Here is a 16193-nt window from a genome sequence, read left to right on the forward strand (position 1 = left end):
ACTTTTATTTTTTATTTTGCGTTTTTCGAAAGTCAATTTGACTTAATTTTAAAGTTAAATTAAATTATATTGATTCAATATTTTTTTTAAAAAAAAAATAGATTTTCAAAAACTATACGAAAAGTACTATAAATTGTAATTTTTTTTGCATATCAATATGATGAAAATATACATAGTAAATATTGGTCAAAGTTCTTATAGTTTGACTTTAAAAAGAAAACCATGACAATTAATCGTGGACGAAGGGAGTAATTCTTTTCATTTTATTTTAAAACTCAAATACTTACTACTCTCTCTGTTTCACAAAAAATGATCTAGTTTGACTTGACATATGGTTTAAGAAAATAAAGAAGACTTTTGATCATGTGGTCCTAAATTAAAGTTATGTCAAATGTATAAAATTATCCTTTAATCTTACGATCTTAAATATACCATGTATAAATTTGTTATAAAAAAAAGAAAGATGTCATTCTTTTGAAACAAACTAAAAGGAAAAGGAAGTCATTCTTTTTGAAACAGAGGGACTATAATATATTTAATATTTTACATTTTTTTATCAAGTACTTTCTCGATCTCATTTTATATGTCACATTTTTGCTTTACACTTACATTAAAAAATCATGTAATTTTACCTTCTATCCTTATGTAATGTTTTACTCAGTCAACTTTATAATAAATGATGAATACATTTCAAGATTAATTATCTACTCCCTTTGTCCGATATTGTTTTTCATGTTATGTTTTTCGAAAGTCAATTTGAACGATTTTCAAAGTTAAGTTAGATCACATTAATTCAATATTTTAAACAAAAAATTACATATTCTAAATTATATGAAAAGTAATATAAATTGCAATATTTTTTTGCATATTAATATGATAAAAAAATACACCTTAAAATGTTAGTCAAATTTTTTATAATTTAACTCTAGAACAGAAATTATAACAAATAATTTGGGAGGGATGAAGTACTTGATATCAAAAGTATAATAGAGAAAATATGATAATTTATATATAATTTTATAAATTAACAACTGATGCAGCTATTTATAGATAGAAAGAAATAAACGGGAGCAAGCAGTTGGGTGTTCAGTCCCGCATTTGCGCAGTGGTCCGGCTGTTACGTAATTTGATCGACTTAGGTAACTCTCGATCTCTCTCAACCCCTCTCGAAAATTGATGATTGTTGTTGATCGTATCCGAGGGTTTTGTTACTATCCGATCTGCTTCCTTTATGCTAAGATTCACACAGTTTGCAGAGTAATACGCTGTTGATCTCTTCTTCTACCTCTGAATTCATTAAGTTTATAATATCCCCTATTTTGCAAAGCATAATCCTTTCTGCAGGAGTTGCATCAAAATATTCTGATCCTTTATTGTTATTCTTATGCATAGTTGTTTCACAAGCTTAATTGCTTCTTACTTGACGAAATGTTTAAATTCCAGGTGATACACCATCCACTGATTAACATTTTCTAAGCTTCGAAAATGGTAATATTTCACTGCCTTATTTGACAACTATTTTGCCCATAATTTTTGTTGAATATTTTGCAAATTTCCTTAGATAAAATGAGCCATTTTCTAAGAAAAATGGATTTCTTTTTTCTAATTTTGAAAAGAATCTTGTTATAATAACTGCAAACTGGCCTTTTGGTATGTCCTGCAGGTTGTTCTAGCTGCATCCATTATTTCTAAATCAGGAAAAGGTATTACCTGTACTATCTCTGTTTTTAGAATCTCTGGTTTCCTCAAAATAATGTGATGTCAGTCTAATAGCTTTTGTTGTTGCTATTCTAAACTAATTTGTCACCCACCTGATAATTGATTTGTTCTTTTGACAAAACTAATGAGATCTACTTCTCTGCCTTCTTATTTGCAAAGCTATGTGAGTAATTCCCGTTTTGAAGTTTAGAGGTTGAACATTATAAAATGGCCAGAAAAGCACTTAACTAAGTATGTTTGTTCAGATATTACCGTTGAGATATATGAAACTCGAGCTCAGTCATTACAGTTAATGCACGTGATAGTACAAGTTGGTTTATATTGTGGTTGAGAAATGGAAAATTTCAATTTATGGAGAAAAAGAAAATTCCACAGGTTTAGCTGGAGGTATGAGAGTAGATAACCTCTGATTCATACGTAAATTGGACAGTTTTTTTTTTATGACGCATGATTTACATTGAAGATGCCAATATGAACACAAATGCGTGGAGCAACATGAATAATATAGTTCAATGTAATTTGCAACGGTAAAGGTAAGGCGACGTGCACAATTGCTCTTCTCTGGCCCTACCTGTGGGATTTCACCGGGTATAGTGTTGTTGTTGTAATGTATTTTGCGAAGGCTAGGGAAAGCTACTGGTTATTCATCACTGATTGAAAGCAGCTTTGCTATATATTGTGTATTTTGGTTTCAAGTTTAAATCCCAGGGAAGGCAAAAAGACATTTGGTGATTTATTCCCATCTGCCTAAGCTTTGTTAGGCAGAATTACCCGGTAACTATGATGTGGGAGGTAGAAACAGTCGAGGTGTGTGCGAGCTGCCCCAAACACCATCATAAAAAAGAAAAACATTGAAGTGTATTTTGCTGGTTAAACTTGTGAACATTTGGAGATCTTTACTCAGATCTTGTCATGTTTAAGAACTGACAGTATATCCTCAAATAGATGTATTTATCTTTGTACATAAATTTGTAAATTCTTCTTTTTCATCGAAAGAATAGATAGTTTGTTTGCTAATACTGTATGGATACATCTGGCTATGTAACTTATCCATAAGGACAATTGTTTTGGTCTGAATGAGAACAAAGTTAATGCCCTAGGGATACCAAGGAGAAAACAAGAAAGCGCTAGAAACTGTGGCACATTCTAGGTGTTTGCTTAATGTGGAAATAACTTTTTATTGTTTTATATTAAGGGTGAACTAATTTCTCTGGGAAATTCTTTAAGCAAAATCTAAAAGATTGAACATGGTAGCCAAATAAAAATATTTTGGAGTTGGAGAAACATGGGAGCAATACTAAAGAGATAAGAGCAAATAAGACTGAGACTTTGGATAAAAGCATGAATCGGTGCGTGATGGAGGAATTAGTAGTTAGGGAAGAGAGTAAAATGAAGTTTTAGTATATATGTGAGGAAGTTATACGATTATTTATGAAAGAAAATGTTAGGCTCCAAAATATGGTTGTCCATATAGCTGTTCACTCTATTAGTATTAAATATATAGATGGGAGAGAGTGTAAAGCGCTATCACCGTTCAAATTTTACAAATGGAATAAAAGTTTATGAAGAAAAAAGGAATAAAAAATGAACACATGAGCAAACAAGAGAAAAGGAAAATGGTACATATGTTTGTAATCCCCTATAAAATGAGAAACTTTTGGACAGAAAAAAAATATTTGCTTTTTAGTTATTTATTTATTATGTAATAAGGCTAATCAAATAACGCTGAAAAAATGGGGGAGGGAGAAATATATTGGAACCATTATGGTGTCTACTGGCACTATTTAGTTTTTCATGCATACCTATGATGTTTCCATTATTTAATCTATAGGGTATTAGATCTATACTTATTTTAGGTTGGAATGGTTTGTATTGTTAACATTTAACAAAAAAAAGTTTCTGCTTCCTCTGATAATTACCTCCTGTAGTAGGTCGAATGTCCATTGATAATTCTGGTAAATAGTTCTGAGATTTTCTGCTCTTACGTAGATATTAAAGAAGAGGAGAAGCAGCTACATTTATTTGATAGTTGTATGTCTAATTGACTAGTTCTTGCATATGGGACACTCAATATTCTACTTCTCTGATATGGGATGCATTTCTCACACATCACCATTAACCGTATCACCTCTTCTGCAGCACTTATCTCGAGGCAGTTTGTTGAGATGTCTCGTATAAGAATTGAAGGGTATCTGGCAGCCTTCCCCAAATTGGTTGGAACGGGAAAGCAACATACCTATGTGGAGACTGAAAACGTGCGTTATGTTTATCAGCCAATAGAATCTCTATACTTGCTGCTAGTGACAAACAAACAGAGCAACATTCTCGAAGATTTGGAGACAGTGAGGCTGCTGTCTAAACTTGTATCCTTTATGTTTTTCTGATACAAATTGACGATTCATTTCTTTTCAGCACTAGATTATTCTGCCCCAGCTCTGTTCATTGAGTTTTGATACTTTTCATAAGAAATGTGATAGAAAGTAACAAAAAAAGATGAGGATGAAACTTTACTAGTTAAATAAAGGGCAAGAATCTTAAACACTACATTAACCAATAACTATGTCCTATGGAGTGGACAAATCTCCAGATACAAAGAAAATAATATACTTTTATCTGAATTCTCCTAAAATACACATATTTATACGAACATAAAGATAACTCCTAATAAATAGAGCTAGAAACAGTTAGTGCTATAGATAATTGCTGCTGGTAATAACTTCTGCTTATAACTACTACTTATATATATCCTATTTAAACGAGAGAAACTAAGATAGATTATCTCCACATGTAGATTTTCTTATGGAGTAAGTCTGTAAAGGAGCATTCATATCAGTGCATCCCTCTGAAAAGTCGCCTTGTTCTCAAGGCAAAAAGAAGGAAAATCTGCAAGGAGATCATAATTCTCCCAACTAGCTTCTTCGAAGGGGCAGTCAACCCATTGAACTAGCAGTTCCAAAGAAGAAGCACCAGCATCTTTGACCCTTCGATTTGCAAGAATCTTGGCAGGAGATATAGTGAGTTCCCAATATTCAGTAAGAGGAAGAGGGGTTGGTGGTATAACAGCCTGTTGACCATGCGCTGGAAAGAGCAAAGATACATGAAAAAATGGATGGACTTTACGGGAAGCAAGTAGCTCTAGTTCATATGCTATAGGTCCAGCACATAACACACTTTTATATGGTCCGAAATTTTGAGGTGTCAATTTTTCGCACATTCTTTGAGCCAAAGAATGTTGACGGTAAGGCTACACACGTAGAAAGATAGAATCTCCGACTTGAAAAGGTAACATCTCGATGATGAGAATTAGCTTTCTGATTCATTCATGTTTGAGACATTAAAAGGTTATCCTTGAGGATTTTCAGCATGACATCATGATCCAAAAGTTCTTCAAAATAAAAAATGCCTGTTTTTCCATGAACAGAAGGAGAAATGGATGGCAGGTCTCTACCATACACAACCTTGAATGAGGTAGTCTCTGTGGATGAGTGGAAGCTCGTGTTAAAAGGATAATCTGCACATCATAAATACTGACTCCATCTATGAGGCTGCTACATAACAAAGCATCGTAAATACGATTCCAAACATCTGTTAACCACTTCTGTTTGTGCCTCACATTGTGGATGTAAGATGTTCTCATTCTTAGCCTTGTTTGGTTAAGTCGAAAAAGCTCCTGCCAGAAAGCACTGAGAAAGATAACATCCAATTAGGATTGACCGAGGAATGCCATCACTAGTAAAGACGCACAACTTTTCTGCAAAAAACATTAGCAACAGTCTTGGCAGCATTTCGGGTTAGAAAGTGTGATGAAATGAGAATACTTGCTGAAACGATCTACAACAACCAAAATGTATCAAAACCACCAGTGGAAGTCCTACAGTGAAGTCAAGTGAGACATCTTCCCATATTCTACCAGGCATAGGCAAGGGTTGTAGCAGCTGCTAGAGCCTGCTGTTTAGCTTGTTGACAAACCAAACAATTTTTAACAAAGATCTTAACATCATGCTTCATCCTTGGTCAGAAAAAATTGGAGGAAAGATGTTTCAAGGTTTTTAAATATCCTCCATGTACGGAGAAGGTGTGTTGTGACACTCTGGGAGAAGCTTTTGTTGAAGAGAAGATTGATCCGGAATAACCAACTTTTTGTTGAAATATAGTTTCTGATCCACAAGGTGAAAATCTGGTTGTAAGGAAGAATCTTGGTGGATTGATCGAAGAATGTTATAAATAGATGTATCTGGCTTGAGAGCATTCTGCCTATTGGAAAATTTCATTGGCACAAGAATAGCAAGAGCCAGAAATTCAGCATTTAATGACTTCTTGAAAGAGAATCAACTCCAAAATTGTTTGTCCCAGCGTTGTAAAAAATAGTGAAGTCGAAGGGAAGCAATTACATTAATAATCTTTGCCACTCATTAGTGGTAATAAGCTGGGAAAGGAGATATTTGAAGCTGCAATGATCTCGACATAAAAATGATGGCCCAGGAGGTAGTGTTTCCATTGTGCAAAGCTAAAACAAGAGTAAGCAATTTGTGGTCATAAGTATACTTCAAACGACTGGAAAAAGAAAGTCTGTTAGTAAAATAAGTGATAGGATGGTCATCCCGAAGAAGAATAGCCCCTATTCCTTTTAAACAAGCTTCACATTCCACCACAAATGGTTGAGTGAAATTCGGAAGTTGTACCAAAAGAGTTGTTAAAGCTTGCTTTAGAAGTTGGAAAGCATTCTCAATTGAGTTTGACCATCTAAAAGTATTTTTCTTGGTAAGTTCACTGAGGTCAAGCCGCCATTCCATAACCTTTCACAAATCTGCGATAATAACTTGTTAGCCCAAGAAATCCATGTAATTTCTTCATATTAATTGATACAGGTCACTCCAAGACTGCTAGAACTTTATTCTGGTCAACACCAACCCCATTTTTGAAATCACATGACCCAAAAAAGAAATGTGGATTTGCGCAAATAAGCATTTTGAAATTTTGGAATCGAAACTAATATCTCGGAGAAGTTAGAGAGCAAGTTGCAAGTTGCAAGTGACTGATATGTTGCTCAAAGGTTTGAGTACATACCAAGATAACATTAAAGAATACAAAAATTGAATTTGCGCTGGTATGGTAAGAACAAATCATTCATAGCACAATGGAACGTAGAAGGAGCATTAGTGAGACCAAAGGAAGGTTTGACTATATACCAAGGTATCATCAAAGAATACAAGAATTGAATTTGCGCAGGTATGGTCTGAACAAATCATTCATAGCTCATTGGAACGTAGAAGGATCATTCCTGAGACCAAAGGGCATAACAGTGAATTCATAATGACCAGAGTCTGTAATGAATTTGCAAGATTGACATGTATCTGGTGGTAATTACAATACTAATCAATCTTCGAAAAAATAGTTGTTCCATGCTGTTTATCAAGAACTCATCAATATTTGGAATTGGGTACGTATCTGGAATAGTGAATTTGGTTGAGACCTCTATAATCAATAGACATACGTCATGTATTGTCATTTTTCTTGACAAGAAGGGCAGGGCTAGCAAATGGACTGGTACTTGACCTTATAAATACCTTTTGGAGTAGTTCAGAAACTTGTTTGTCAATTTTTGATTTTTGGAAGTATGGATAACGGTAGGGACGGATGTTGAGTGATTTTAAGTTGGGAATCAAAGGGATAGAGTGGATGTGTTGACGGAAAGGTTGTAGCGCACTGGGTTCCTTAAGAGTTGATTCAAACTTATGAAGCAAGCTTTGAATATCAATGGGTAGAGAATTACCTGAAATATCAGCCTCCTTGGAGAAATATTGGAGAGCAACTAGTTTATTTGATTCTTTTGGAACCCCTTGAAGCTTATATCACTTCCCATTTAAATTAAAAATAAAAAACATCTTATTCCAGTTAGCCTGGACTGTATTTAAAGAAGCAAGCCACTTAATTCCAAGCACCAAATTTGTTCCTCCAACAGAGAACGGATAAAAATCTTGATCAATAGTTAATCCACGGAATTTCACAAGAAGATTTTGGCACCAGTGGTTGCAACATATGATATCTTCACTGCTTATCTGAACTCCAGAATAGGGCCTAACTTGAACAAGCAACTGTAATTCTTCAACAATTTATTCAAAGAAAAAATTGTGGGAATACGCACCATCAACCAGATTCAGCACCTTGCGTCCATGTAATGTCCCTTGAAAATTTCATCGTTGTGCCTGTTATGTTACATAGATAGTTGTGGAATGAAATTGTAGCAAGGTCAGTTGTTGCATCCCTTTCAATAATGTCACTTGACATTTGTTCCGCAGATTCACCTCCTTCAATGGTGTCATTTGTCTCCATAAGAGTGAGAGATGCTCTCTTGCAACGATGACCTGATGCAAAATTTTCATTACACCTACGATTCTACTTCTCTATCTCCCAAGCATGATTCAGAGAAGGATGAGGAGATATTTGTGCAAAATTAGGATTGATTCGTGATAAGAGTGGGTTGCCTACTGATTGTTAAGGAATTTCACGTTCAAAAACCAATGTGGGTTGTGTTGGATCATGACAGATTTGGCCATTGAGACCCTTTATGCCCACTGTTGGAACCCACTTTTTACTCAAATTGCATTGCAAGGTTCATGTCTTTATAAATAGTTCTAGACTTATGAATTCTTACATCTGATCCTAGTTCCTCTCTAAGCCCATTAAGGAACACCCCCAAAAGACAATGTTCAGGCCAATTCTTGACTGGGACAGATCGTTTAGCAAATTCCTAAGATACTCTTGTATTGTGCCGAGTTGTTGAATGCTATATAAATGTTCATCTGGATTTTGAAATTCAACATGACCATAGTTCTCTTGTAAAGTTATAACAAGGTCCTCCCAATACAATAATGTACGCTCACTGACGCAAAGAGATCAAATGCATCATCCATGGATGCAACTTCTACCTTTAGATCATTAGGAGTTTGATAGTACCCAGAAAAATTTCATCCTTCAAAATCCAGCCACAAGGATCTCCTCCAAAGCGAGAAATTTTCATCTTTATGTGTGGCCTATGAGATGATTTCTTCAACCACTAAGGCATATCCATGTCAACATCAACATCCTCAACCCGAGAAGACCTTCTGATTTCACAAGAACCTCTATTATGTTCTTGACCTTTTCCTTTAGTAGATGTACCAGGATTAGCATCAAGTTGAGTACCACTAGATTTAACCTTCGCGACTGCATCTAATGCTTCGAAACATGATATTATAAACATTAATTGCTGTACAATTTGATCATTAGAGGTCTCACTAGAATGATTCGTGACTGGTTGTGGTAGTGGTTCATTAGAAGAACGTGTAGATACCACCATCTTAGATCTTGTTTCTCTTATACCAAAATGATAGAAACTAAGATGAAACAAAATGAGAATGAAACTTGTTAAATAAAGTGCAAGAATCTTAAACACTACATCAACCAATCACTATTTCTGTATGGAGCGGACAAATCTCCAGATACAAAGATAATAATAGTACTTTTCTCTCAGAATTCTCCTAAACACATATTTATACGATCATAAAGATAACTCCTAATAGATAGAGATAGAAACAGTTACTGCTGTAACTTCTGCTTATAACTACTATAGATAACTAATGCTTAATATTTATCCTATTTAAAACAAAGAACTAAGATGGATTATCTCTACTTGCTTGTCTAGATTTACTTCTAGAGTGAGTATGTAAAAGAGCATTCGTATCAAAATGTTTGTCCTAATCTAAGCTCATTTTCATCAAGCTGTTAAGTATATCTCTGAAAGCTTATTGAGCTCGTTGTTTGATGATGTGTTCATCACTTGGAAAGGTCATTTGAGATGATACCTTAACTATTACTAGGTGCCTGAATATTCTTTTTCTCTTGACGAGGAAGGAGTTTGCAGGACAGCATTTGAGCTTATCTTTGCATTTGATGAAGTAATATCTCTCGGGCACAAGGAAAATGTTACTGTGGCACAAGTCAAGCAGTATTGTGAAATGGAGAGCCATGAAGAGAAACTGCATAAGTTAGTCTTACAAAGCAAGATTAATGAAACTAAGGATGTCATGAAGCGCAAAGCCAGTGAGATTGATAAAAGCAAGGTAGTTGAGGATGCCAGTGCTACCTTTGCGTGAACCTTTTACCTTCCTTTGTCTTGATTTCTTTGAGTTCTATTAGAAGATTCAACATGTGGCTATTGCTTTGCAGATTGAGAGGAATAGAGGTGAAAAAGGAGGTTTCATGTCTCTGCAATCCATGGGTTCTGGAAGAATGGATACCGGCTTTGGCAGTGATACAAACTTATCTAGTTTAGGAGGCAGTGGTTCTGGATTTGGACCAAGCACTGATGTGGATTCATTTTCCACCAAGTCCAAGGGTTTGTATTTGTTTTACCTTATAAACATGCTCTTTGTCTTTAGCTCAACTTGTCGAGGGTGGCGCATTACGAAGTGTTGCATATTTTTCCTCATGGCTTTTTATATTCTTTGAGAAAGTAATGTGGATCTCTTTCAACTATAATTAGTATTAGATCTCTTTATATAGGGAGGAAAGTTTTAGAATAATATTGGGGAGGACTAGTGTTGTCAAAGGTGGTGCCTAAGCCCTGAAGCAAGGCGCAAAACATGTTTAGCGGCTTGCTTCGCTTAGTGGGTGCTTCAGTGTCGTTACAAGGCTCTGACATATTTTTCCTCTGCTAATGAGCATAATCCTAATTTGAATCTTGGAATCAGTTGGTAGGCCCAAAAAGTTTGTGCATTTAAATTGTGTTATATCCCTCATTGGATCAGGTCGTCCAGTTGCATCTGCTACAGGCCCCCCAAAAGGTCTTGGTATGCAGCTAGGTAAAACACAAAGGACCAACCAGTTTTTGCAATCCCTGAAAGCTGAGGGTGAAGTCATTGTCGAAGATGTCAGACCAAGCATTGGTCCGTCCAAGCCACCTGCTCCACCACCAACTGACCCTGTCACCCTTACTATTGAAGAGAAAATTAATGTAACATTAAAGCGTGATGGAGGTATCAGCAACTTCAATGTCCAGGGTACCTTATCTCTCCAAATTCTGAACCAAGAAGATGGGCTTATCCAAGTTCAGGTTCTCTTTCTCTCTCTCTCTCTCTCTCTCTCTCTGTTTGTTCTCTTTTCTCAGCACGTGTAAGCATCTTTTTGAGTTTCTTTTATTGCATCTTTAGAGCTATTTTAAATATCAAGAAATGGTAATACTGCACTTTCTCTTCAAAGCAATGGCACCTATTGGTCAATAGATATTGGCACACACTAGACACCAATAGTCACACTGGTCTTCGTTGGATCCAAACAAAGAGGAAGCTAGGAAATTCCTGATATACTGGATTTGGTACCAGGCAATGACAATATCTAGTAACATAGTCATGACAACATCTTCTGATGTACTGGAAGTATAATGTAATAAAGTTTATTAGAAAGTATTCTTTCAAAGAGTTTGTGTCGATATTCGAGGCTTGCCGCCTCTTGATCAGTGAAGTGGATTGAGAACCATGAGGTCCCATGTTCAATCCCAATGGAGGCAAAATATATCAGGTGATTCCTTTCCAGCTGTCCAAGCTTTAGTGTTTAGAGTTAATGGCCCAGTAACTAGTGAAAGGTAGCAGGTACCTCATGGAATTGGTCGAGGTGCACCAGAGATGGCTCGGACACTGCAGTAATGAGAAAAAAAGAATTGTATGTCAAATAACAGTTGTATTGAAGGGTATAATGAAATCACTATAGATGCATTTTGCTTTGATTTTATTGTGTGCATAGAAGGTATGACTTGTTACATATATTTAGGACACTCTACAATCATATGAATTGCGTTGATATTAGATTATTAACATCTTATTATGCCCTAATGTATTGTGTCCCTTTCTTTATTAAAATACTTTCTCCATGAGTTCCTTTGGTTCATTTCCTCGTCCCTTGGTGAGTACCCCACTCTTTCTCTTTATAGTTTGTAAAGAGAACTAAAATAAAGGCAGTGTACTTAAGTCATCCGTTATGCTTTTAGTTTGAATCAAATGAATTCAAAGTGCAGTTACAGGCAGTCATGGTTTTGGGTGGATTGTACTTTTTATTCGGTTAGATGCAATTCATGATTCCTGCCCACACACTTGTCTGCCTTATTCTCTAAAGCTGATGATAGAAGTCCTTTGTAAGCCAAGTATTTGTCATTCACTTATCTTAATTCGCATAACTCTCTTTGGTTTCCTTTCCATTGTCATCTTTAGACAGATTGTGTCTTGATTTTATAGGTCAAATGTGTATGCCAACAGATTTTTTTGACTGCCTGTTGCATTTTTTTTTGGGAAAAGAAGCATGTCCTAGCGCCCAAATCAGTTTGAGATATGCTTTAAACATGAGGCTCTAGCTCCTAGATTGCAGACCTATTTGATCTCAGACGGAAGGGATAACCTTTGGTGGTTTTGCTTGATGGTATTTTTCATCTCTTTCTGATGGTATTTGTCATCTCTTTCTGTATGTTCAGATTGAAACCAGTGGTAATCCAGCCATCCACTTCAACACACACCCAAATATCAATAAGGAGTTGTTTTCTAATGAAAATATTCTAGGCCTCAAAGAACCTAGTAGGCCTTTTCCTGCTAATCAATCTGGTGATGGAGTTAGTCTCTTGAGATGGAGAATGCAAAGTGCAGATGAGTCGATTTTACCTTTAACTAGTAAGAATCGTAATTTTTGTTTTTCTGTGTGCATCTCTGTTTTTTCATGCTTTAGTTTCAGTCATGTTTAATCTTTTATAATCAATTTCATATTTTTTTCTCAGTTAACTGCTGGCCTTCAGTTTCTGGGAATGAAACCTATGTGAATATTGAGTATGAAACACCAGCACAAACTGATCTACAGAATGTTGTGATTTTTGTACCTCTCCCAGCTCTCAGGGATGCCCCACGTATACAGCAAATTGATGGAGAGTGGAGGTGGCACTCTTAACTTTAAAATTCCCTCCTTTTATGTCAAAGATGAATATTGTGGATATTTTGAGCTATACCTGCACAGAATTTATTGCGGTAGAGCTTTAAAGGCTGAAAATGGTTTTATACAAAGCTGTTAATATCTCTGGAGTGCCTAGCAAATGTTTAGTGCCTTTAATTCAGTTATAAAATACGGTCAAGGCAAGGATGTGGTTTCATGTTTAAATTAATGTGTCACCTGCTGCATTCCTCAATTTTGTCAAGCTGTTTCACTAGGTTTCTGGATAAGAATTTTGGAGATGGTTCAGACTTTCTTTGGTTCTTTAATGGAAGGGGTGGATGCTATTTGGTTATTCTTGTTCAATGCTAACTTCAATTCCATGTGCATTCCTAGATGAAGAAATCAGTATTTTGTATCTTGCACCTTGTATAAAGTGTCCTTGATGATAAAAAAGGGAATTTTGGTGTGGATATTAGTTAGTGTCAGATTGTTCAATATCATTGATTGCGAAGAGTTTTGAAATAATGAATTTAATTGTCGTAGGTGCACAAATTGCAGATGTATTTTTCCTTTTATGAAGTCATTCAGCTAAAGAGGTTGCATGATTACTTTTAGAACCAAATGTGAATGAAAGAATGAGCACCTATAGTCAAAATTGTCAACCAAACACTGATAACTGCTATTATGATTTGTACCCCAAAACCAAGATTTGTTAATATGACCAAGAGGTCCAAGACTATCCATGTATTGCAATGTGATTGGGAGAACATCTGTGGTGTTCTGTTCATATGACCAAATGTTCCATTAAGATTCAATATTTTCACCATTGACTGCAGGTATGATTCCAGAAATTCTGTTCTGGAGTGGTCTGTAGTTCTCATCGACAATTCTAATCGCAGGTTAGCTTATGTTGAAACTTGCTTTTGTTCTGAAACATGCGATCTTAAGTACTTTGTTTCTCATTCTAATTAGGAAATGAAAAAATTGCAGTGGATCACTGGAATTTGTGGTTCCGGCAGCAGATCCTGATGTGTTCTTCCCGATTTCTGCCCGTTTTACCGCCTCAAGAACGTTCAGTGACCTGAAGGTTAGCACCTGTTTTAACATAGTTGTGTCTGGAGATGATCCTGATTTCATCTTCTTAACTGTTTTGATTTGTTTGCATCCGATCCTTCTTATGTCTCTTCTGTGATATTCTTGTTCATTTTCTAAGAGATGTTGTAGTGGGTGGACTCAGTAACAATGCTGTGGGAGTTTACAGTGCTTCAGTTCGATTGTTTGTCAGAGTAATTGGAGACTAGAGTTGATTGAAATGTTGATTCATTGTAATTTTCAGGTTGCCAATATTCTGCCATTGAAAGGTGGGTCTCCACCCAAGTTCTCTCAAAGAACGCTGCTGGCTTCCGAGAACTACCAAGTCGTGTAACCGTAACAGTGGCATGGATAAATTACGTTTGATTCTAGCAGCATATTGTTTGTAGGAGCCCCTTTTCCTTTTTTGGTGTGAGTGGGGGAAGAGCAAATTTTGGATTTGGGTTTGCACTATGCCCTTATTTTTGTCCTTGGAAAAATTCTGGGACATGGTCAGGCTGACAGATATTGCAAGGACGTTTAATTCTTCTGCATTTCATAGTTAAAGGATAATAAAGGTAGACCAAAGATATTACAAGTATTTACTCTGCCCTCTAAATCATAAAGGTATAAATTATACAATCAAAGTCTAATCTAGATCTGCGTTTAAAAAAATCTTGTGTTTCTAATCCATCTATATATAATATAATAGACGAGGTGAAAGGCATGTGTCAAAATTACAAAAAAATAGAAGTTATAAATTATTAAAATTAGGGAAAATGATTAAAGATGTCCTTAAATTATGTGAAATAAAAAAAATGTCCTTTCTCTATAGTTTGGCTCAAGAATGTCATTACCGAGTTATCGTTAATACTTTGACCTAAAAATGTCCTAAGGTCAATACTTTGGTTCAGAAATGCCCATATAATTACAAAATGGATAAAAAAAATGTCTTTTTTCAAATATTTTTTTTTTATTGAACAAATTTTCCTAATTAAATTATCATTAGAAAACATTGTTCTTGTTTTTTTCTTTTAAAATCACTTCAACAAAAAAATGTAGAAAAAAATATTTTTTTCTTCTTAATCTCATTTTATTAATTAAATCGAATAACTTCACTTACCCTTTCAATATAATATGTCATATATTGGTTTTTTAAATTTCGTCTTGGACTGCTGGATTTGGGCATGTTCTTGCTGGAAAAAGAAGAAGAAGAAAACGAGTAAGGGGTCAGTCGGGTCATTTGGTAGCTACAGTACGCTGCTGCTGATGTATTGTATTATTAGGAATTATTGGGCTGGAACTTTTTGTATTGGAATGCAAGAGAATGGGCTGATGTGTGAATTTGAATGATGTGCTGAAAATAAGAAATTGACCCAAATAAGAAAAGGGGATAGATCTTTTAATAAGTAGTTGTATTGAGTTTAATTTAGATGAATTAATATCAATTAATTAACGAAATTTTTAATTATAACAAAATAAAATAATTAATTTCATTTTTAAATAATTAACTTAAAAATATAACCATAAATTAGTTAAACTAATTATCCAAATATTTAAGTAAAACTAAATTCTTTTTTAGACGGTTTTCGAATATTCATAAAGTTTGTTCGGTTGACTCGGCTTCAATCTACACACCAACTAACAAAACGTCAAACAATCGACGGTCCGTAGACTCCTTCCGTCAGTCAGGATTTAGGATTATTTTTTGCTCCACCGGATAGAATCCTCTCTGAATCAAACGATGGACCAACAGTACGGTCCGTCAATCCATCTACGGGCCGTCGATGCTCCTCCGTAGCTCCATACTTTGAATCTTAAAAATTAAGGTACTAGAACCTTTTATGAACTAATCGACGGTTCACCAGTACGGTCCGTCGATCAATCGATGGACCGTCGTTTCCTCTCATGGTTCATACTTAGTTAGGTTTCCCTGATCTTCTCCCAAGGCCTGAGCTGCTCATCTGCGGTCACCAACTACGGTCTGTTGATCAAACAAAGGACATCGATGGCCTTCGTAGGTCCTGTTCTACACTTTTTTCACTTGTTTTCTTATCTTGCCGCCTAAACATCTTTTGTGCAAAACAAACACAAAAACTTATAAAAATCACTACAAAAAGTCTTTCGACACACACAACTCTTAAGTGAGATGCATTAGAAGTGTCATGAAATCACGACACATCAACACCCTCAACTTTAATTCATTATTTGTCCTCAAGCGACGCATTATAACCTTAAACAACACTTGTACAGAAGTATACATTTTTAAGCTCTATAAATCACATGACTATGAATCCCGACTCTTTCTTGATTGAGTGCAATCTTACTCTCTCGGGCTCAAAAAGCTAACTTGTGCGGATCACATCATGACACAAATTCACCATGCAATAGCCACTTCGACTGTTTTTTACTCTCACCAAGGTACTAACTTTCTCATAACGCAACTAGCGCCCACT

General features: G+C 35.4%; 1 protein-coding gene across 3 annotated transcripts; it reads left to right on the top strand.

The window, feature by feature from the left end:
* The first annotated feature begins 957 nt into the window (after positions 1-957).
* Positions 958-14338, top strand: LOC101258202 (coatomer subunit delta). 3 transcript variants are annotated; one of them, XM_004248483.5, is made up of 12 exons: positions 958-1139; positions 1444-1488; positions 1664-1703; positions 3859-4082; positions 9579-9821; positions 9928-10096; positions 10509-10813; positions 12221-12413; positions 12518-12671; positions 13503-13565; positions 13657-13753; positions 14003-14338. In XM_004248483.5, the coding sequence occupies exons 2-12, from the start codon at positions 1486-1488 to the stop codon at positions 14090-14092; spliced, it is 1581 nt and encodes a 526-aa protein (XP_004248531.1). In that variant the 5' UTR covers positions 958-1139; positions 1444-1485; the 3' UTR covers positions 14093-14338. The 3 variants fall into 3 exon arrangements, 2 of the variants coding, with proteins under 2 accessions (XP_004248531.1, XP_069146716.1); XR_011212208.1 differs by having other exon boundaries at positions 1012-1139; positions 13639-13753; XM_069290615.1 differs by having other exon boundaries at positions 1073-1257.
* The last annotated feature ends 1855 nt before the right edge of the window (positions 14339-16193 follow it).

Source organism: Solanum lycopersicum, chromosome 10 (assembly GCF_036512215.1).
Source record: "Solanum lycopersicum chromosome 10, SLM_r2.1".
Classification (NCBI taxonomy): domain Eukaryota; kingdom Viridiplantae; phylum Streptophyta; class Magnoliopsida; order Solanales; family Solanaceae; genus Solanum; species Solanum lycopersicum.

Coding starts and splice junctions, on each gene's coding strand:
- LOC101258202 (XM_004248483.5), top strand. Junction 10,097..10,508: donor ATTTTCCACCAAGTCCAAGG/GTTTGTATTTGT, acceptor TCATTGGATCAG/GTCGTCCAGTTGCATCTGCT. Junction 12,414..12,517: donor GTCGATTTTACCTTTAACTA/GTAAGAATCGTA, acceptor TTTTTTTCTCAG/TTAACTGCTGGCCTTCAGTT.